The 24,164-nt window shown below is 40.8% G+C and overlaps 1 protein-coding gene across 1 annotated transcript in view; it reads left to right on the top strand.

The window, feature by feature from the left end:
• LOC108440474 (calsyntenin-2) overlaps positions 1-24,164 on the top strand; it is a 232,051-nt gene that overhangs the window by 71,572 nt on the left and 136,315 nt on the right. Inside the window, exon 2 of the mRNA XM_017719342.2 lies at positions 3,112-3,234. Coding sequence (XP_017574831.1) covers positions 3,112-3,234 — 123 coding nt within the window. The remainder of the gene's footprint in view (positions 1-3,111; positions 3,235-24,164) is intronic.

The following is a 24,164-nucleotide window of genomic DNA, read 5'->3' as shown; positions in this document are numbered from 1 at the left end:
GAGCTATTAGTCAGATTATTAATGGATTATCAGGCTGCATGTGTAGCGTGCGGACAGAATAGCAGACGCTCGCGGGTGAGATATTATATAGTTTAATAACAAAGCAGCCAGGAAAATCCAAAGAGGGAGAAACACAAATTGTAGCCAAAGTCCAGTCCAAACTCACAACACAAAACAGTCCAGCCAGGCAAAAGTATTCTAGGGCAAAACAGGAATCGACAACGGGTCAAACTTGGCTAAGCGTTGAAACAAGGAAAACACGATGGGGAGAAAACGCTCAGTAATTGCGTCTAACAGTACCTCGCGAAGATACAAACAAAAGTCTCAACTTATATAGGCTGGGAATTAAGTCTCTCAGGTGAAAGTGTTCAGTACTCAGGCAACTGTGATCGCTGACAAGTGTGGGGGGAAACCACATGATCTGTCTCGGAATCCTAGGCATTGAAGTCTTTTCCTAAGACAGAGTCCGGGTGCGCATGTACATGTGGTAGAGCTTTCTCAATCTCCTCATCGATCCTCCAATGAATGGATGAGATCTTTACCTCTGGGGGGAGAATCGAATGTTTTCGGGTCTATAGGTGATACTGAACTGAAAGCGTGAGAAAAACAGAGACCACCTAGCCTAAATTTAGAATACCTTAGGACAGCTAAAAGGCTTAATGCTAGGTTAGATTCTGATGCATCTACTTCGACTACAAAAGGTCGATCACGGTCAGGATGAGCTAGTGAAAGCTTTCTTAAGGTCTCGTAATGCCTTTTCTGCATGCTCATTCCAGGTGATTCTCTTGGGTTTCCCTTTTAGCAAAGAAGTCATAGGGGCAGCAATTGCACTGAAATTCCTAATAAAGTGATGGTAAAAGTTAGCGAACCCTAAAAACTTCTGTAACTCCTTTACAGAAGTTGGTCGCGGCCATCCACGATCGTGTATGGGTCAGCACCCTAGCAGCAGAGTTCTGCACATGTTGCAGCCTGTTCAAAGCCCAAGCAGGGAGGCCAGACAGCAGAGCATTGCAAGTATTGGGCTCCTTGGAGCTGTTCTAGTGCTACTGGCAAGGGGTGTGGATAGGCCTTGGAGATTTGATTAAGACCTCTGTAGTGTATACAAGGCCTTAAGCCTCCATTTTTCTTCTTTATGAAAAAGAAACTAGAGGCTAAGGGAGAGGTAGAAGGGTGGATTAAGGTAGAAGCCTTGGACTAAGGCTTCATCAATATAGACGTCCAGGGCCTTCTGTTTTTCCTGTGTTAGGGGATACACTCGGGCTTTGGCCAGTACCGGTTCTGAGACCAGGTCTATGGCACAATCATAGGGCCTGTGGGGTGGCAGTTTGGTGGCATTTTTCTTATTAAACACCTCCTTTAAGTCTAGATATTCTTGGGGAATTTCAAAGGGGGAATCGGAGTCTGGGTTTTCGATGGTGGTGGATCTGATAGCAATTAGAGGGAGTACGAAGGCAATTTTGCATGCAGTAATTTGACCATTGTTTAACTATATAATCAGTCCACGAAATGGTCGGGTTATGTTTTTCTAACCACGGAAGCACAAGAATGACTTCAAAGTCGGTTTGTTCTAAGATCAGGAAGGACTGTTTTTCTGAATGCAATGCGCTAGCTTAGGTTTCGATAGGGATGGTGGCATGGGTGATGGGCCTAAGCCCCACACGGTCTCCATCTAATGCAGTAACTTCTAGGGCTCTCTGGAGGTTCTGGACAGGGATGCTTAGTTTTTCCACTATCTGAGCGTGTGTGAAGTTCCCCTCGGCTCAGATTTGTGGAAAAATGGGTTGACTTTCAGTAGAAAAAAAAATCTGTTTTCTAGTTATGTACTGGCTAGCATTTTTGAGTTTCGCTCAAAATGAGCTGAAATTCCCACCACCGAAACATTCACTGCTGAAGCATTTGGTAAAGTTTCAGTAATGTTATGATGGTTTTGGTAGTTGTAGTTTTTGGTAGTTGTAGTTTAATAAAATAAACATAAGTACACGGTCACTCAAAGCAAAATGATTTTAGTCTAAAGTCCAAATCACAAGTCTCAAATGTGAACTCTGACTTTGAACCAGTTCAGTAAAAAGATCCATATGGGTATTTACATGTGTGTGTGTGTGTGTGTGTGTGTGTGTGTGTGTGTGTGTGTGTGTGTGTGTGTGTGCACTCTTAAAAAAGATGGCTTCAAGGGTTCTTTAGTATAAACAATGGTTTTATAGAACCATGCACCTTGAAAGAACCATTTGCATGCTTTAATGCTTCTTCATATGGCTCTTCAGATTGATGGCGAATGTGTTGCATGAGGTTTATACGGAACCTTTTTGAAAATGGTGCTGTTAGGCACCAAAAAGGGTTCTGCTATTATTGTGATGTCAAGCTTGTTACAATGTAAGTTTTGGTGCTACATTTAGAACCATTGTTTTTACTAAAGAACCCTTGAAGTACCATATTTTCTAAGAGTGATATTATATATCATATATAAGCAGTTAATGATGATTATGATAATGATGATGATGATGATGATGCTGATGATTATTATTATTATTTATGATTTTATATTTTGTTTTTTTTCCAGTGTTTTAAGCAGTCAGGGTGTGCTGTATTATATTTGTGCTTTTTTCTGTAAATTCTATTGTAATATTTTACTGTTAAGTTAAAATCATTCTCATGGTAGAGTCAGAGTGGCAGAAAGACAAGCTCACCGAGAGAGAGTAAAGACGAGAGTGAAGGGAAGAATAAAGGAGATGTAAAAATAGCAGGTGGAGGGATTTGATGGGCTGTATGTGTGAGTGAGTGAATAATGCAGATATCTTCTCTAGTAAAGACTCTTACGCAGTTAAACACCTGTTATTGAAATCTGTGTTCATGCACATTTATGAGGTGCCATGTGTTTCCTCAGAACATGCGATGTGTGTGTTTGTTTATGAAGTGTATGATGGCGCTATCTGTCTGTCTGCTGTGTCTGTTTGTTCTGCCAGTCTGTGTCTCCAGCTTTGAGAGAAAAGGGGAGAATGTAGTGAATGAAGTACTGTGGAGTTGTTGGTGTGAATCTCTGTGAATGATTCAGTGTAAAGTTTTTTTGAACTAACAATGATGGTCTCTCTCTCTCTCTCTCTCTCTGTGTTACAGTGAATAAACATAAGCCGTGGATTGAGACATCTTATCGGGGGCTGATCACAGAAAACACAGATGAGGTTCTGCTGGACCCTCCATTAGTGGCCCTGGATAAAGACGCACCTGTGCCATACGCAGGTGAGAGAGAGAGAGAGAGAGAGAGAGAGAGAGAGTTTTTTATGCTTTAGCAACATTGTAGTTTTAGACAAAGAGACCGAGAGAGACAGAGACAGAGAGCTCTGAAGTCAAAAAAACTTCAGCCAAATTTTGGCTGCCACTTAACCCCCCCACACCAACACCCCCACCCCCAAACAGGCACTCCTTTCCCCTGTGGCAGAGAGAGTGTGCGAGTGTGTGTCAGGGAGTGTCTTTTCTCCAGCTGCCGTTGTCGGTGGCCTGATGTTTTGTTTGTGTCCAGATTTTCTCCTCTGGGTTGCCAGATTCTCTTTGTATCCAGATCCCACAAGGCTTCAGTTCAGTTCTCACTGTCTGTTATTGATGTTTGTCCATATCGCCTCACACCTAACACACACACACACACACACACACACACAGCCAAGAAAACAAACTGAACATCACGGCCAAGTCTGCCTGAGGCACAAACACTATGTGTGTGTGTGTGTGTGTGTGTGTATGTATACAGCTGATACAGTTTACATTATGATCTTTGGTTGTAGTCAAATCTCACAGTGATGGCATTTTTAAGACTGAATTTTTCTTTATATATATATATATATATATACACACTTCTGTTTCCCCACATACTTCCATTCCTCTTGACCTTTTGAACTTACTGATGTTTTTCTCTTAAAATATGATAATAATGTTAAATATAAATTTTAAAAAGAAACAATAGACCAGGTGAGTTTGGTAGTTATGAGAGTGAGAAATTTAATTGTGGGCCTAAATACAGGAGAGATAAGGTTTCAACTTTAAACGCTCCTAATACTCGCACACACACACACACACACACACACACACACACACACACACACACACACACACACACACTACACACACATTCTTGTTTGTAAACAAGCTCTTGTTCCTGCCCACTTTATTTCCACTGGCAACCATTCAGTGTTTCAGCCATTAATCATCATGGAGATAAAACACTGGGCTATACAAACTGACCTTCCATCATCTGCGCTACTGGAACAGTTTGGCTGCACTGCATCAAGTACATAGCGATAAAAATACCCTTAATGAAAGTGATCAAAGTGCCCAGTGGCTCAAAATATTAAACATAAAACATACACAATGTGTGTAGTGAGAAAATGGTCTAAATAAAATTCATCAAAATATTCAGCTGCAAAATGCAATAGAAATATGCAGTAAAAGTATTCAGAGTATGTTGTAGTAAACGTGCTCAGACTAAAAAGTATATTTTGAAAATGCAATTAAACAAATGCTTACAGTAAAAAATACTCAAAGTAAAAATTTATCAAAATATATAGTGATAAAAATGCTGATAATAAAAACTACCCAAAAGATGCAGCGATAATATGGACCCTGCTGGTGATATTCCATATACATCAAAGTAATGCATGGCCACTCCTTATTAACATGTGGGAACAAGATCCTAAGAATGAGATAATTACGTTTTAGCCACGCATTATTTTTATTTATATATGTATGTGACCAGCAGGGCTCTGTATGATATAAGTGCTCAACAACTTTTTAATAAAATCAGGCCAATTGAAAGTACTGGGACACCCCTCTAATTATTGAGTTCAGGTGTTTCAGCCACTCCTTGTTAACATGTGGGAACAAGATCTTAAGGCATGGGAATGAGATAATTAAGTTGTGCCTCCATTACTAACTGGTGGATAAAATTAAACACATAGTCTCGCAATCTAAATATAGAGTCACTAGCAGTGCAATGGTGCTATCATAGGATGCTACCTCTGCCTCAAGACAGTTTGTGAAATTTCTGTCCTGCTAGGTCTGCCCCAGCCAACTGTTAGTTCTATTATTGCAAATGGAAGCATCAAGGAGCACAAAGAGCTCAGCCATGAAGCAGTAGACCATGCAAACTTACAGAGTGGAGCCTCCAAGTGCTGACTAGTAAACTGCCTATCCTCTGTGGAATCACTCACTAAAGAGTTCCAAACTGCCTCTGGAAACAACATTAGAATGCACAACGCCAAGTGTTGGATAGAGTGGTGTAAAGCATCCAGCTACTGAGCCTGGAGCAGTGAAAACGTATTCTGTGGATGAATCACGCTTCTCTATCTGTCAGTCTAATGGATGAGTCTGGCTCATAGACACTCTCCAAAATCTTGTAGAAAGCTTCCCAGAAGAGTGGAAGCTGTTAGAGCTGCAAAGGAAAGACCAATTCATATTAATGCCTATGCATTTAGAATGGGATTCATAAAGGCTCCTGTAGGTATAATGTGTAGATGTCCCGATATTTTTGTCCACATAGTGTATCTTGTTATGTTAATGTGGATTTAAGTTAAGAAAATTTTTTAAGTTACTTTTGTTATGTGACAATATCCTTTCTGTGCCATTAAATTCACGAATTGTTCTTTTGCAGTCAAATCTCTGTTCATGCTTAGTTTGGACCATCATTCCTCTTCCATCTCTCATCTTCTCCACTGTCGTTGCATATTAGCACCAGGCATAAAGCGTGTTAATCTCCTCCTAAGTTTGATAAGGCATAAATGATTAAAATGTCAGCAGTGATGGACCCTCAGACGTGCTCTCCCTTTGAAAAATAATGGTGGGAGAGGAGAAGAGAGCTTTGCCAAGGGGTGGCTTTTAACGAGCACGTGGATCCGAGTCTATCTGCATGTATCTGTGTGTGTGTGTGTGTGTGTGTGTGTGTGTGTGTGTGTGTGTGTGTGTGTGTGTGTGTGTGTGCAAGTGTGTGTGTGTGTGTGTGTGTGTGTGCAAGTGTGTGTGTGTGTGTGTGTGTGTGTGTGTGTGTGCAAGTGTGTGTGTGTGTGTGTGTGCATTTGCATCTTTTACATTACATTTATCAATGTAAAACGTTAAGAAAATTCTGACATGGTAGAAAAATTTTGCTGGTGTCCAGAAGAAAAAGTGCTTTTTTTAAGAAGCAAAGCAGCCACAACTTATTGACCCATTAACTGTATTATTATCTCTAACTACTGGGTGGGAGGGGGGGGGTCAGGGGAAGGGGTGGGGGGCCAGTTCCATCCATTAGTAGCAGGGCAGGCTGAAGCCCAGGTGCTCATGTGCTCTGTGTTGCTATTATAGAATGTGTGATTATGTATATTACTGTGAACAAGTGATTGTAGTGCTCGCTTTAAGTAGGGCTTTAAATGGCTATTAAGGTGATATCTTCAGCAGATTACACTGGACAGTGCTGGGGACAGAACAATAGATACATAAATCAGCATCAAACTAACAAAAGCAACAACAACATGGAGCTCCAGTTCCCCTCAAGAGCATCAACTGTAATGAGAATCCAGGAGCTGTATGAACGAGAGTGAGAGGCTACAGTCACAAAGGAATTGAATCACAGATTATATATACTGAAGAATCCAAACCCCATCCCAAATCAGGGAACTAGCTGAATGTCTGGAGAAAGGAGGTTTATTCATTGCGTGTAGGTATAAGACAACTAGCCAGCTCATAAGACAATGGACTCATGCAGTTTTGTAGCTGGACTAATACTAAGATTGGGCCCAGCCTATATCACAAGTGATCGATGTGAAAGACATGACCATGTAAGGGAAAACAAAAATAGGCAGCCTAAATACAACTTCAGCACATGCAGACACAATTCTGCTTATAATAATGTACTAAACACATTATACAATAAATTCCTTCAATTTGATACAGTATATCATATACATGGACCAATCTGCTTAATTAGTTCAAACTGACTGCAGTCGCACAGTCAAAAAACTATTTTAAGAAACAATTAATATTCAGACCTTAGATATCTATTTGTCTTTCTAAACCCAAGACATTGAGACAGCAATAAGCTCAATATATGCAGGATCATAATTTATCGGATACTTTCCATTTGAAAAGTTTATGAAAATAATACTTTGTGAAAGTGAAATTGGAGGATTTACATTCATCATGAGTTTAATTAAAAAGAAAGATGCTTTGCCACATTTTTGTCATTAATGAAACACAGTTTTAGTCCGTGGGTGAAACCAAATTTTAGCCAAGACCATAAATTTTGGAGCAGGAGGTGAGTCTGCATCCCTGTCCCTCATGACCACATGGGAAGCAGTTAGATCCCATTGTTTTGAAGTAAATGTCTTCCAAAGTTGGAAAATAAGCATGGAACATTAAGTCACTACTGCAACACACATTTTCAGCAATTAAGTGAACTATTTTGTGTTTTAATGAAACATGTTATGTTTTTTTTGTGTACAGCTGTTAAAACCTGTGTTTTCTAGTCATGTAATAGCTAGTATTTTAGTAGGTTAGGGAACCAGCCCTGTGAGGGGAAGGTTGCCGGTTTGATCCCCATAGCTGACATGAGTAAAGTACCCTTAAGCAAGGCACCTGACCCCCAACTGCTCCTTGTGCACTGCAGATAGGGCTGCTCACCACTCTGGGCAAGTGTGCTTCATGGATAGGTTAAGTGCAGCGGTGGAATTTCCCTGTTATGGGACTAATAAGGGTCACTTAATCTTAATTGTAAACAAGTGATTGTAGCCCTCTCTTTTAAATAAAGCTACAGTTGTCACTACTGCTTTGAAATAGTGACTACTGAAACATGGGTAAAGTTTCAGTAGTGTTATGATTGTTTTGGTAGTGACAAAACTGAATGGTCATTCGTTTGTATTAATAAAATAAACATAAGGCATAAGGTCACTGTGAGAAAAGAAAAGTCCATGTCAGTCAAAAGTCTGAAATGTGTTTTGACTTTGTACCAGTTCAGTGGAACCATCCATATGTGCTCACTGATTGGAACGTGAAGCCGCTGTTGCTCCCACTGGACGCTGGTGATGAAAATTGGAAACTGTGTTCACTCTGTGGATATAATGATATTGAATTACTGGAAGTAATAAATGAATGAAGCTTATTTTGTCTACCTAGATAGTTAAAACAAATCACACGGCTTTTTAAACAGTACCTTTCTTGAGTGGTTACATAATCAATTATATAGTATTCACAAAAAAGGCACACACAACAATAACCTTTCATCAAATTGAGATCATAATGAAACGTTCTCTTCTACACAGAGAGAGAGAGAGATGTTTGGTATGCTTTGAAAATGTATCATCTGCACTTGTTAAAGCAATTATCAGCTTTTCTTGATGAAAAATGTAGAGGGTTAACTTAGCACCTTAACTTATTTAAAACCCTCCACACAGGTTAACTCAATATTAACTCAATTAAATCAATGACCTGGCGCTCTGTTGTAAAAGCTGACCAGGGCTGCTATGGAAGACTGAGGCTGTCCTCCTTACAAAATTTCTAATTTCATATTTTCTTTTGATTATTGAGATTAGGTTCATAGATGTAGGTGTAGCCATAACTGCCTTTACAGTCTTACATCCAAAAGATACTAATACACACAGTATGTATGTGTACTTTGAATACTGCTACACAAGTTTGGGCACAAGCTCTAACAAGAGCAGAGAGTTTGAAGTTATTCCCTCTAAAAGCTATTAATAAACTTGAAGACTGAATTAATTAGGAGCAATAAATTAGTGCAGTTTGAGGAGGCAGTTCCACTCTTTACTCTTTCCCTCTATTTCTACATTAATTCACTCTTCGCAATGCATTGAAACAATGCAGTTCTTTCATTTCTGATTGCCCTGTTTGTATCTGTCTGGAACAATATATGCACTCACTGGCCTATATTGTATACCTATATTGTATCTACAATGTTAGTTCATTTGATCAGCTCCACTTACCATACAGGTGCACTTTGTTGTGCTACAATTACAGACTAATTTTTTACCTGCACAGATTTTCACCACTCCATTCATCAGTGATCATCAAACAGATGCTACTGAGTGGTGGATCATTCTTAGCACTGCAGTGATACTGACATGGTAGTATGTAAATGGTAGTATGTAAATGTTGCCATGGTAATAGGGCTACTAGTATAACAGTGCTGTGTCTGTTTAGGTAATTATGTCAAAATGTTTTGAATACAGAAAAGTTGAAAATCATTACTATTACTAATCATTATTATTATTATTAATAATCATTATTATTGACATGCACAACATTTTGCCAACCGATGTGATGCACTGCCATTCTCACTGGCAGTGGCAGAATTTTGGCCGAATGTTGGGAGTAATGCAGTGCGTTACACACATGTTATAGTAATATGAGTACTCTTAGCTGTATAAATGCAGTGGAATGGAGACGCTGAATAAGGTAAAAAGGTAGTACACTATCACCGGGGCAGCACCCCTCCAGGGTACATATGTTCTTTTCACCCTGGAAAAGCATATTTAAGGTTCACAATTGGGCCTGAAGATCACAGATGTACCTTTGGGGGAACATTTACATTGTTTGTACCTTTACAGAACCTTTATTTCTAATAGTGCGTCACAGTTTCAATTCCTGTAAACACATTACAGTGACTGACTTAAGATTATTGACTCTTTGGTACTTATATGAGTGCCGGGTTGGACTTTTGGCTGGGCGACAAGGGTCCTTCCTTTGTGGAGATTGAATGTTCTCCCTGTGTCTGTGTGGGTTCTCCCGTTTCCTCCCACAGTCCAAAGACATGCAGTCAGGCCAAGTAGACATGCTAAATTGCCCCTAGGTGTGAGTGTGTGGATGAATATGTCTGTCTGTCTGCCCTGCGAGGGACTGGCGACCTGTCCGGAGTGTGTCCTGCCGTGTGCCCAATAACTGCGGAGATAGGCTCCAGCTCTCCCCCACGACCGAGAAGTTTTAATTTCATGCAATGCATTTAAAGCTTATATTCTCTTTGTACTGATTATTCATGTCTGTCCGTATATGTAATTTACACACACACACATGCTGTCTGAGTCAGCTCACAGCACGAGTGCAGGGAGTGCTGCAAACTCGGCAAACAATCTGTCAAAACATCTAATCATGCTCTTATAAAACTGATGGATAAAGATGAACATGCTGAGGAACCGAATCTCCCCTAAACAGACCAAACTTGATTTTCATTCAGGAACAGCTTTGAAAGCTTTACATTTTTAATGCTGAATAGTATTATGCATTCATCATTTTAATCAGCATGACTGGCTGTGTGTCTTTAAAAGGCAAGGATACTGACTGCTGGTCTTTTACACACACACACACACACACACACACATATATATATATATATATATATATATATATATATATATATATATATATATAATTTATTTATTTTTTTTTTTTTTTCTCTCTGATACTTTGTTAGCCCCCTTTTACCCTGTTCTTCAGTGGTCAGGACCCCCACGGACCCTCACAGGTACTATTTGGGTGGTGGATCATTCTCAGCACTGCAGTAACACTGATTTGGTGGTGTGTTAGAGTGTGTTTTGCTGGTACAAGTGGATAAGACCCAACAGTGCTGATGGTACCCCACCAGGCCTAAACAATATGACGTTTGATCGGAGTGTGACTGGGAACATGTAACAACAATAAGCCACATTATTTTTCTGTTATCCATATGGACACAGTAGTGGCAGATGTGACAGGATGGCTTGAGGCTTTATTACCCAACAAAGGCTGAAATCTGTAGTACTGACAGTGACAGGAGACAATGTGATGCATGGTGCTCCATGTTGTATCGCTCATATAAGTCATCATTATGGTCTCTTGTCTCATTAAAGTGTGCAAGAGTAATAAAAATGTTCAAAGGCTTTCTGTCACTTGCTTGTTGTTGCTGGAGTTCAGAGGGACACTGTGCTAAATTTGTAACATCAGGTGAATCGGAAGTGACTCCAAGTGCCTTATGTAGTGGTTTACATAGGTTTACAACCTTCGACTTTTTACAAGATTGAAGTCGCTTTTTATTCTCCAGCTTCTTGTTCAGATTTTCCTGTTCCACCTTAAATGGTGCCTAAGTTGGCAGAATGTAATGTTTTAGTGTTTGACAGTTTTTAACTGCAGATTAAACGTATCAGAAAACCGGTTGGAGTGGGGATCACTGTAAAGTCCATCCGTCTCCAAATTATTGATGTTTGTCTTAAAAATTTCTCTTTGCCTTTTTGTCAGCTACTAGCTAGGCTAGATTGTTGTCTGCGTTGCTATGTTACCAGCAGTCTGCGCACCAAGCCTCAGGAATAAAGGGTGCATTAGCATATATAGGCTGCATTATCTGCAGTGATTAAGACCATTTTATTGTTAGAACAATCAGCAGAGCTTTATTTTACTGTAAAAGAGGATTATTTTATTTTCACATATAAATCTAATTCTGTTGTGGAGCTGCAACAAGCCAGTAAAAGAGCTACATGTGGCTCTGGAGCCATATGTTGTCCATAGCTGGGCATATAGTACACAGCTTTCTGTATATTATTAATGTATTATTTGTGTGTAGAAGTAATGTTTTTATGACCAAAGTAGTGTCCTATACAGATGGGGGATGGAGTACAGCAGAGCCTCTCATTACTTTGGTAACATTAGTTATTACTGGCTAGCTAAGAGACTACTGTTGAATGGTTTGACAAAGTTATAAATTATGATATATTAAGTTTTGCTCGGGTATATGTGAAGTAATGAGTGCTGGGATTATTAGTTAGTAGTAGTTTGTAATGGACTTTTTTGTAATTACTTTTTTGTGTATCTGCCTCAAGACTAAAAATATGAAATATGTGGTTTGCCATATTGTAACTGCAGCATCTTGTCAGCCATAGATAATAAAACACTTGTGCATTTGAAGTTGAAGGTGTTGGAAATGAGATGAATGAAACTGAGCTTTGTCGCTAAAATTAAACTGCCATCATTTACTCTTCTGCCTCATTCTTTAGCAGAATTCTTAAGATTCTCACATTGACCTCCCTTTCTGTTTGAGACTAGATAAGCATAACACCATCAAAAAATCCCTGTACCTCATTATTATTATTATTCTCAAAGTACACAGACCAACAGTAAACACTGCACATGTGCACATCTAGCTTTAACTAAATGAACCTTTGTAGCTGTTACCATGGTAGAAGTATGAATAGACTGACTTGATTAGAAAATAAATCAAAGGTAATAATTAAATAACTGGCTGGAAAACAATGTCATATTTGATTTCCAGTTTTAACTCCAGATCTTATTATTGTGATTATAGCATTACATGGCAGAGAACATTGAGGTTATAAAGTTGACTGACATTAGATACAATATCCTTCTTCTTCTTCTTCTTCTTCTTTCGGCTGCTCCCTTTAGGGGTCGCCACAGCAGATCAGCTGCCTCCATCTTGCCCTATCTACTGCCTCCTCTACTTTTACACCAACTATCTCCATCACCTCTTCTCCTTCTACCCTGCAGCTCCATCTCCAACATTCTTTGACCAATATATCCACTATTCCTCCTCAACACATGTCCAAACCATCTCAACCTGGCCTCTGGCTTTATCTCCAAACTGCTCCACCTTCACTGTCCCTCTGATCTGCTCATTTCTAATCTTGTCCATCCTTGTCACTCCCAACGAAAATCTCAGCATCTTCATCTCCGCCACCTCCAGCTCAGCCTCCTGTCTTTTAGACAGAGCCACAGTCTCCAAACCATACATCATAGCAGGACGCACTACTGTCTTGTAAACCTTCCCTTTCACTCTTGTTGCAAACCTCCACCTCTCCAGATTCTCTTCCACCTGCTCTCTACTCTCACCACAAATTACAATGTCATCTGCAAACATCATGGTCCATGGATCCTCCTGCCTGACCTCATCTGTCAACCTTTCCATCACCATTGCAAACAAGAAGGGGCTCAAAGCTGATCCCTGATGTAACCCGACCTTCACCTTGAAACCATTTGTCACTCCAACTGCACACCTCACCACTGTCTCACTATCCTCATACATGTCCTGCACCACCCTAACATACTTTTCAGCTACACCTGATTTCCTCATACAGTACCACAGTTCCTATCACAGGCACCCTATCATATGCCTTCTCTAGATCCACAAAGGCACAATGTAGCTCCTTCTGACCTTCTCTGTACTTCTCTACCAACACTCTCAATGCAAAAATTGCATCTGTGGTACACTTTCTGGGCATGAAACCAAACTGCTGCTCGCTGATCTGAACCTCTCGCCTTAGCCTTACTTCAACAACTCTTTCCCATACCTTCATGGTGTGGCTTATCAACTTTATACCTCTGTAGTTACTGCAGCTCTGCACATCACCTTTGTTCTTAAAAATGGGGACCAGTACACTGCTTCTCCACTCATCAGGCATCCTCTCACTCTCCAAGATTTTGTTAAACAACCTGGTTAAAAGGTCCACTGCCTTCTCTCCTAAACATCTCCATACCTCCACAGGTATGTCATCTGGACCAACTGCCTTTCCATTCTTCATTCATTCATTAGATACAATATCCAATTTTCTTTATTCTTTCTTTCTCCCAAAATATCTCTGCAAACACTTTTGAAACTCCAGATTTCATCAGCTGCATATATACACACACACAAATCATGATACAGCTCAGATAAGGCTGCTCTGTCACGTATTTCAGCTCCCTGGGATGCTGTCTGAAACTAGGGAACATTAGCTTAATTTGCTATCTGTGTCTCTGAAGCTACACTTTCATGTGCTTCCTCCTGATATGACTCCAGCTTTTCTTTACATCTGCATCTCACATATCAAAGAGCAGATGAACTGACAAGCATGTGGGTGCCTTTGAGCATGCCAGGAAAGTGAAATAGGAGAGAGATGGAAATGTATAGTGAAAGGGGGGCTACAATAAAGTGGAGCTTATTGGGGTTATAAAGTGGGGTTAAGAAGAGCAGATCTGAGGAAAAATGCAAGTCCAGCACATAATGGCCTGCTCATATGAGGTCATTGTTTAAGGGGTTTCCCAGGGTTCAATTCTCGGGCCATTATTAAAGAGCTTCACCAGTGTGCTTTTAGGATATGATAAATTCTACTCTATTTCGCTTTTCACTTTTCTATTTCACTGCGATGACTTTTCATATAGCATATATTAATACACACATGAACTCAGTCAGATATGCACACAAATTGCTACTGCAATCAAATTTGCATTGGGCATAACAAATAACCTGCCTATGTGTCAGGTAGTGTTCTGTATGACATGAATTTAAATCTACAGTTAGTTACGGGGAAAATGCTTAATGATTCAAGGCAAACACTGAAGATGTTTCAACCTAATTAACTGAAGTCAAAAAGAGAGCAGTGTAATTGTGATTGATGGCTGGGCATGAGTATGTTAGTTTTAGGGTAATTGCAAACATTTTATGCATTCAATAATTCATGTGTGTAATATGGTAATGCAAATCAGATGAATCAATCTGGTAAAATGCACAGGAATAAACACTCATAGCTGAGTCAGCAGTCTCCCACTGAGCAGCCCAGCATACGTTAACTTTGACAATTGCCCGGGATTTCTTTGCCCATACACAACCCTAAATGAAAGAAGCACAGTGTGAACATTTTTGTATTGGAACTGAAATGTGAATATTATATAATCACTGTAGCAACAATACCTTGTATTTCCATTTTCCATTCCAGTTTTTCATTTTTTGACATTATTTGGACATACCTGCTGCCCTTTCCATTGTGAAAAACGTTTTGCAAGGAATGGACTTGCAAAATGATAATACGTGCTTGGAATAAATTCTCTTTACATTAACTTACAATGAAAATATCAATGTTTTTTTTTTTTCCTTCAGGAATTTCTTGTGGAGTCCCACAAGGTTCAGTGTTAAGGCCATTTCTTTTCTCTTTGTACGTGTTACCTCCAGGTAATGTCACTAGGAAACATAATATCATAATATACATAGTAGCACACAAATGTTTGGGCACTCTGGTCAAATCACATGCTGATTTTGAAGTGATAATAGATTAACATGTCTTCTACAGAGAACATGCTTTTACATATGACTGTAATACATATATTAATTTTGAAAAATAAGTATATACATAAAATAATTTCTTGTGGAGTCCCACAAGGTTCAGTTTTAGGACTTTTGCTTTTCTCTTTGTACAAGTTGTCATTAGGAAACATAATATCAATTTTCATGAAAAAACTGAAATATTGATCTGTGACACTAAAGAGAAAGCTGCTTTATGAGAAGCTCAGTTCCTTAGCTTCATATACCATAAGTATGAAACCTGGGTTGAGCTCTGTTTTATCCTGCAGTAAACACAGTCAATAAGTACCTTTTTTATCACCTACTTTTCATGAAATATCAGCTATTTCCTTAGCTTTTTTTAGAGAAATATTGCTAAAGGTCTGCCTTTTGTATCTCAGAGTGATAAAGAGAATCTTTTTCTTGCATTTATTACAGCAGAGTTGATTATTGTGACTCTCTTCTCACTGGGCTTCTTAAGAAAACCATCCAACCTCTACAACTTGTACAAAATGCAGCAACATCCTAACAAAAATGAAACAGACAATTCAAATCATTCCTGGTTTGAAAGGACCACACTGGCTACCTATATCGTTTTTTCTTTGTATAAAATATTAGGAATTAGGCACCACTTTTCTCAAAGCAGACTTAAAATTACTAAAAACAATGCATTTTCCACACACAGGGCCCAAAGTGCTGAGCCTTTTACTCCAATTTCAGGCACAAATCGATGAAAACATGAGAGGAACATGCAAAATGTGGGTGGAGATGTTACACCTACAGCTGACTACATATTCTGCTGAATTTACTGAAGTTTGAGCAACACGCTTTTGAAAAATGCAAATTTACACCTTGTTTTATTGGCAGAGAATTATTAAAACATTAAAATACGGTATACATTTACATTTTTTAGAGATGTTTTTGAGAGACTTTCTTTAACAACAGCAGACACAGCAGTTAGATAAACACATGCTAAAAGAACATTTACTGCCAAATTAACATTGGCTGTGTTTACATGCAAAGATTTTTGCCAGTCCGATGGAATACATTCAGGTTGTATATTCAGACTGAGGTGTTAATCTGTTCACTCTACTCAACAATCTGACAGAAAATCTCCATTTACATGCACACTACAAGTAATCAGATTCAAAATTACGTACAGTGTATCACAAAAGTGAGTACAGCCCTCACATTTCTGCAGATATTTAAGTATATCATTTCATGGGAGAACACTGACAAAATTACACTTTGACACAATGAAAATCAAATCAAATCAAATTTATTTTTATAGCGCTTTTGTTTGTTGTCACAAAGCAGCTTTACAGAATTTCGGAAAAGAAAAGTAGTCTGTGTGTATTTTCCAGAACTGCCTTAACTCTCCTGGGCATGGAGTTTACCAGAGCTTCACAGGTTGCCACTGGAATGCTTTTCCACTCCTCCATGATGACATCACGGAGCTGGTGGATATTCGAGACTTTGCGCTCCTCCACCTTCCGCTTGAGGATGCCCCAAAGATGTTCTATTGGGTTTAGGTCTGGAGACATGCTTGGCCAGTCCATCACCTTTACCCTCAGCCTCTTCAATAAAGCAGTGGTCAGCTTAGAAGTGTGTTTGGGGTCATTATCATGCTGAAACACTGCCCTGCGACCCAGTTTCCAGAGGGAGGGGATCATGCTCTGCTTCAGTATTTCACAGTACATATTGGAGTTCATGTGTCCCTCAATGAAATGTAACTCCCTAACACCTGCTGCACTCATGCAGCCCCAGACCATGACATTCCCACCACCATGCTTGACTGTAGGCATGACACACTTATATTTGTACACCTCACCTGATTGCCGCCACACATGCTTGAGACCATCTGAACCAAACAAATTAATCTTGGTCTCATCAGACCATAGGACATGGTTCCAGTAATCCATGTCCTTTGTTGACATGTCTTCAGCAAACTGTTTGTGGGCTTTCTTGTGTACAGACTTCAGAAGAGGCTTCCTTCTGGGGTGATAGCCATGCAGAACAATTTGATGTAGTGTGCGGTGTATGGTCTGAGCACTGAGAGGCTGACCCCCCCACCTCTTCAATCTCTGCAGCAATGCTGACAGCACTCTTGCACCTACCTTTCAAAGACAGCATTTGGATGTGACGCTGAGCATGTGCACTCAGCTTCTTTGGACGACCAACACGAGGTCTGTTCTGAGTGGACCCTGCTCTTTTAAAACGCTGGATGATCTTGGCCACTGTGCTGCAGCTCAGTTTTAGGGTGTTGGCAATCTTCTTGTAGCCTTGGCCATCTTCATGTAGTGCAACAATTCATCTTTTAAGATCCTCAGAGAGTACTTTGCCATGAGGTGCCATGTTGGAACTTTCAGTGACCAGTGTGAGAGAGTGTGAGAGCTGTACTACAAACACACCTGCTCCCTATGCACACCTGAGACCTAGTAACACTAACGAGTCACATGACATTTTGGAGGGAAAATGACAAGCAGTGCCCAATTTGGACATTTAGGGGTGTAGTGTCTTAGGGGTGTACTCACTTTTGTTGCGAGTGGTTTAGACATTAATGGCTGTATATTGAGTTACTTTGAGGGAAAAATAAATTTACACTGTTATATAAGCTGCACACAGACGACTTTTCATTGTGTCAAAGTGTCATTTTGTCAGTGTTGTCCCATTAAAAGATATACTTAAATATCTGCAGAAATGTGAGGGGTGTACTCACTTTTGTGATACACTGTACATGCATAGAGAACCACTTAGTGTAGATGTTACCATGACAACAACCATCATGTGAGTCCAGTCAGAGTGAGATGAGCAGCAGTGAGCAGCTCTTGTTTTTTTTTAATTGCTTTAAAATGATATCAGACTCAGGAAAATGTACTTCACATGTCCTTATTAAATAAGGCCATGAGTACGATGAGGGCGGAGTCTGCCCTGCGGTGGACTGGCAACCTGCCCAGGGTGTATCCTGCCTTCTGTCCCATGACCACTGGGATAGGCTCCAGCGACCCTGAGGGAGAAGCGGCTTAGAAAACGGATGGATGAGGACGACGTCATGTTCTGAGACACATGAGCTGGACACATTTTAAAGATCAAAGCATAAACTTCATCTCCTCTGCAGACCGTAATTTGTGCTATGATGTGACACACTTGCTGATTGGGAAAGTTTAAGTATGTATGTGATTCACTCGAAAGAGGCCCCAAATATTCTGTTGCAACTCCTGTTAAGTTGAAGCAATCTGAACCAATAAAATGTTCTACGTAACTTGACATATGTGTAATTGATTGCATTACATGAAATGCTGGAAGTGATCTCTGTTTTCTGTTAGACACATTTTCAACTCACCCATCCAAATAATTTAAATCAGGTGTTCTAATCACTTCCATGGTCACATGTGTATAAAACCAAGTCCCTAGGCCTGCAGACTGCTTCTACAAACATTGGTGAAAGAACGGGTCGCTCTCAGGAGCTCAGTGAATTCCAGCGTGATATCGTGATGGGATGCCACCTGTACAACATGTCCAGTCACTACTAAATATTCCACAGTCAACTGTCAGTGGTATTATAGTACCAAAGTTGAAGCAATTGGGAACGACAGCAACTCAGCCACAAAGCGGTTGGCAGATGCTGAGGTGCATAGTGCGCAGAGGTCGGCAACTTTCTGTCAATTGCTACAGACCTCCACACTTCATGTGGCCTTCAAATTAGCTCAAGAACAGCATAGAGAGCTTCATGGAATGGGTTTTCATGGACAAGCAGCTGCATCCATGCCTTACATCATTAAGCGCAATGCAAAGTGTGGAATGCAGTGATGTAAAGCTCCGCCTCTGGACTCTGGACGAGTCTAAGTTAGGCTGTTGCCAAGAGTACAGTACTGCTCTGACTATATTGTGCCAAGTGTAAAGTTTGGTGGAGGGGGGATTATGGTGTGAGAGGTATTTTTCAGGAGTTGGGCTCGGCCCCTTCTGCTTCAGTTTCTGAAAGGCCTCCATCGGATTAGTCTACTGAGATTGAGGTGTACACACGCACATTTTCTATTCCCATTGGGCTAATAGTCAGATTATTGACGGATTATTAGGTTGCATGTACAGTGGGTTGCAAAAGTATTCATACCCCTTGAACTTTTCCATATTTTGTCACATTACAACCACAAACATAAATATATTTCACTGGAATTTAATGTGAAAGACCAACACAAAGTGGTATACAATTGTGAAGTGGAAAGAAAATTATACATGAATCAAAACATTTTTTACAAATAAAAAACTAATAAGTGCGACGTGCAAAAGTATTCAGCCCCCCTGAGTCAATACTTTGTGGAGCCACCTTTTGCTGCAATTACAGCTGCAAGTCTTTTAGGGTATGTCTCCACCAGCTTTGCACATCTAGTGACTGAAATTCTTGCCCATTCCTCCTTGCAAAACAGCTCAAGCTCAGTCAGATTGGATGGAGAGCGTTTGTGAACAGCAGTTTTGAGATCTTGCCACAAATTCTCAATTGGGTTTAGGTCTGGACTCTGACTGGGCCATTCTAACACATGAATATTCTTTTTTTTAAACCACTCCATTGTAGCTCTGGCTTTATGTTTAGGGTCGTTGTCCTGCTGGAAGGTGAACCTCCGCCCCAGTCTCAAATCTTTTGCTGACTCCAACAGGTTTTCTTCCAAGATTGCCCTGTATTTGGCTCCATCCATCTTCCCATCAACTTTGACCAACTTCCCGGTCCCTGCTGAAGAGAAGCACCCCCAGAGCATGATGCTGCCACCACCATATTTGACAGTGGGGATGGTGTTTTCAGAGTGATGTGCAGTGTTATTTCTCCGCCACGCATAGCGTTTTGCATTGTGGCCAAAAAGTTCTATTTTGGTCTCGTCTGACCAAAGCACCTTCTTCCACATGTTTGCTGTGTCCTCAACATGGCTTCTGGCAAACTGCAAACGGGACTTCTTATGGTTTTCTTTTAACAATGGCTTTCTCCTTGCCACTCTTCCATAAAGACCACATTTGTGTAGTGCACGACTAATTGTTGTCCTGTGGACAGTTTCCCCCACCTGAGCTGTGGCTCTCTGCATTTCATCCAGAGTCACCATGGGCCTCTTGGCTGCCTCTCTGATCAGTGATCTCCTTGTTCGGCCTGTAAGTTTAGGTGGACGGCCTTGTCTTGGCAGGTTTACTGTGGTGCCATACTCTTTCCATTTCCGGATGATGGATTGAACAGTGCTCCGTGAGATGTTCAAAGCTTGGGAAATCTTTTTATAACCTAAGCCTGCTTTAAACTTCTCCAAAACCATATTCCTAACCTGTCTGGTGTGTTCTTTGGACTTCATGATGCTGTTTGCTCCCCAATATTCTCTTAACCAACATCTGAGGCCGTCACGGAGCAGCTGTATTTGTACTGAGATTAGATTACACACAGGTGGACCCTTTTGAGTCATTAGCAGTCATCAGGCAACTTCTGAATGCAATTGGTTGCACTCAGGGAAAAGGGGGCTGAATACTTTTGCACGTCGCACTTATTAGTTTTTTATTTGTAAAAAATGTTTTGATTCATGTATAATTTTCTTTCCACTTCACAATTGTATACCACTTTGTGTTGGTCTTTCACATTAAATTCCAGTGAAATATATTTATGTTTGTGGTTGTAATGTGACAAAATATGGAAAAGTTCAAGGGGTATGAATACTTTTGCAACCCACTGTAAGTGTAACAACCATTTACAGTTTCGGAACATGTGGAATGTTATAACTGAACATTGAATCTTTTATTAACCATCGTTGTCACTGAATTTTTATTTTCTGTTTTGTCTCCAGCTTGTTGACTTCCATTATTTCACTGAGCCTTCTAAACCCTCCTGAGCATAGTGGGTGGGGCTATGCTGTTTTTGCCCATTTGCATCAAGGCACGTATTGCTTTGTGCCTCCACTCGTACATACATCTGGACCTGAATGCATAAAACATAAGGCATTTTCTTTAGGGACAGTCCCTATTTAGGGAGCGCTATGATCCCTAATGGGCTTCAACTGTCAAATCAGTTTTAACTGGTGTAGATGAAAGAGAGATGACATTTGAGGTTAAAGAAGGATTTGTATGGCTTCAAGACATTTGAGACATGAACTGTGCATAAGGACAAGAAAAAAGACTTCAGTTCCTTTGAGTATAGCACAAAAGCAGGTGTCCGGGGTGCTGGAAAGAGTGTGCTTTGTATCCTGTTTTTGCCTGCAACATCAGAGGACGTCCAGTCACAAACCAACAATGAAATATGGCTGATGAAAAACGGTTGATTGGCAGTCCAAAAGCATTTTTTTCCAAAACTAGAGGTATTCAGAATCTGTAAATATAAAATTACATATATTACATAATTAATTACACATATATTAAGTGTATATTCTGTATTGACAGGCCAAGTCTTTTTTTGCATTGTTTTGATGTCAAATAACACAAAATGGCAAAAAAGTAACAACAATAACTATCCATCAACTTCATATCATAAATTTTCCACTTTTACTGAAAATTTTGAATTTGTACTGGTCATAAATGTTCTCTGCTTGTTTACAAATGGATAGTCAATGTAAAATGACAGTGGGCTCATGCTGTTGCTGGCAATAACTGTAGCTTACGGGGGTTAACAGGACCACTAAAACAGTCATATTTCATTTTACAGAAACCTTAACATAGTTTCTTCAGGCTTCTCTGTCTGTAATGACTGTGATTCAAAACTACATTAAGTCTAAATATAGCGAAGTGTGTCCACTCGTCCACTGAGAGCATTTGCCTTTAGCCTGCCACTCACAGTAAATGCATCGACTCCTGTAAAACCCCCTGACCTCAGGAGCCTGATGAGAGCTTATTTAGAGGGGTCAGGTGAGCTCTGCGGACGAGCACTATTCACTCCTCTTTTATCCCTCCTGTATTGATTCCCTGCAGTGGCTTTTTCACGGGGGCACTTAAAGCGCTATTGGCGGCTGTCTGAGGGATTGGCTCTACGAAGCTGTCTCTGAGACAGAGAGAGAGAGAGAGAGAGAGAAGAGTGTGAGGGTGAGAATGACAGAAATAAATATATATACTGCTCAGAAAAATAAAGGGAACACTCAAATAACACATCCTAGATCTGAATGAATGAAATATTCTCATTGAATACTTTGTTCTGTACAAAGTTAAATGTGCTGACAACAAAATCACACAAAAATCATCATTGGAAATCAAATTTATTAACCAGTGGAGGCCTGGATTTGGAGTCACGCACAAATTTAAAGTGGAAAAACACACTACAGGCTGATCCAACTTTGATGTAATGTCCTTAAAACAAGTCAAAATGAGGCTCAGTATTATGTGTGGCCTCCACGTGCCTCTATGACCTCCCTACAATGCCTGGGCATGCTCCTGATGAGGTGGCGGATGGTCTCCTGAGGGATCTCCTCCCAGACCTGGACTAAAGCATCCGCCAACTCCTGGACAGTCTGTGGTACAACGTGGCGTTGGTGGATGGAGCGAGACATGATGACCCAGATGTGCTCAATCGGATTCAGGTCTGGGGAACGGGCGGGCCAGTCCATAGCTTCATTGCCTTCATCTTGCAGGAACTGCCGACACACTCCAGCCACATGAGGTCTAGCATTGTCCTGCATTAGGAGGAACCCAGGGCCAACCGCACCAGCATATGGTCTCACAAGGGGTCTGAGGATCTCATCTCGGTACCTAATGGCAGTCAGGCTACCTCTGGCGAGCACATGTAAGGCTGTGCGGCCCTCCAAAGATATGCCACCCCACACGATTACTGACCCACTGCCAAACCGGTCATGCTGAAGGATGTTGCAGGCAGCAGATCACTCTCCACGGCGTCTCCAGACTCTGTCACATCTGTCACATGTGCTCAGAGTGAACCTGCTTTCATCTGTGAAGAGCACAGGGCACCAGTGGCGAATTTGCCAATCCTGGTGTTCTCTGGCAAATGCCAAGCTTCCTGCATGGTGTTGGGCTGTGAGCACAACCCCCATCTGTGGACATCGGGCCCTCATACCATCCTCATGGAGTTGGTTTCTAATCGTTTGTGCAGACACATGCACATTTGTGGCCTGCTGGAGGTCATTTTGCAGGGCTCTGGGAGTGCTCCTCCTGTTCCTCCTTGCACAAAGTCGGAGGTAGCGGTCCTGCTGCTGGGTTGCTGCCCTCGTACGGCCTCCTCCATGTCTCCTGGTGTACTGGCCTGTCTCCTGGTAGCACCTCCAGCCTCTGGACATTACGGTGACAGACACAGCAAACCTTGCCACAGCTCGCATTGATGTGCCATCCTGGATGAGCTGCACTACCTGAGCCACTTGTGTGGGTTGTAGAGTCCGTCTCCTGCTACCACGAGTGTGAAAGCACCACCAACATTCAAAAGTGACCAAAACATCAGCCAGAAAGCAATCGTTACTGAGAAGTGGTCTGTGGTGCCCACCTGCAGAACCACTCCTTTATTGAGTGTGTCTTGCTAATCGCCAATAATTTCCACCTGTTGTCTGTTCCATTTGCACAACAGCTGTGAAATTGATTGTCAATCAGTGTTGCTTCCTAAGTGGACAGTTTCATTTCACAGAAGTTTGATTTACTTGGAGTTATATTGTGTTGTTTAAGTGTTCCCTTAATTTTTTTTTGAGCAGTGTAGAAGAAGAAAGACATTGAGAATGAGAAAAGGAGAAAGAGAGGAAAGAGGGAGGAGAGCGAAAAGGGAGAGAGTGAGAGAAAGCAATGGAGAGAGAAATACATAGGAGGAAGAGAGAGAGAAAGAAAAGGAGACTGAGGGTGAGAATGACAGAACAAGAGAGCAAAAGTGATAGAGCAAAACAAAGAGAGAGAGAGAGTAAAGACTGAAAGGGAAGACAGTGTGAGAGAAATACAAACGATGAAGGGCGTCAAAGAGAGAAAAGTAGAGATAGAAAAGAATGAAGAAGGAGAGAGTGAGGTTATTGAGATTAAGAAAGATGGCTAAAAACGGAGATGGAGAAAAGAGAGAGGGTAAGAAAGTGAAATAGGACAGGGACATCATCATCATCATCCATCATCATTGTTGACCGCTAGTCCAGACAGGGTCGCGGTAGCAGTTGGGAGAGCAGAGAATCCCAGATGACCCTGTCCCCCCCAACTTCCT

The sequence above is a fragment of the Pygocentrus nattereri genome, chromosome 17, assembly GCF_015220715.1.
Source record: "Pygocentrus nattereri isolate fPygNat1 chromosome 17, fPygNat1.pri, whole genome shotgun sequence".
NCBI lineage: Eukaryota > Metazoa > Chordata > Actinopteri > Characiformes > Serrasalmidae > Pygocentrus > Pygocentrus nattereri.
The sequence above is the reverse complement of the archived record's forward strand: the minus strand, read 5'-3'. Positions and strand labels throughout refer to the sequence as shown.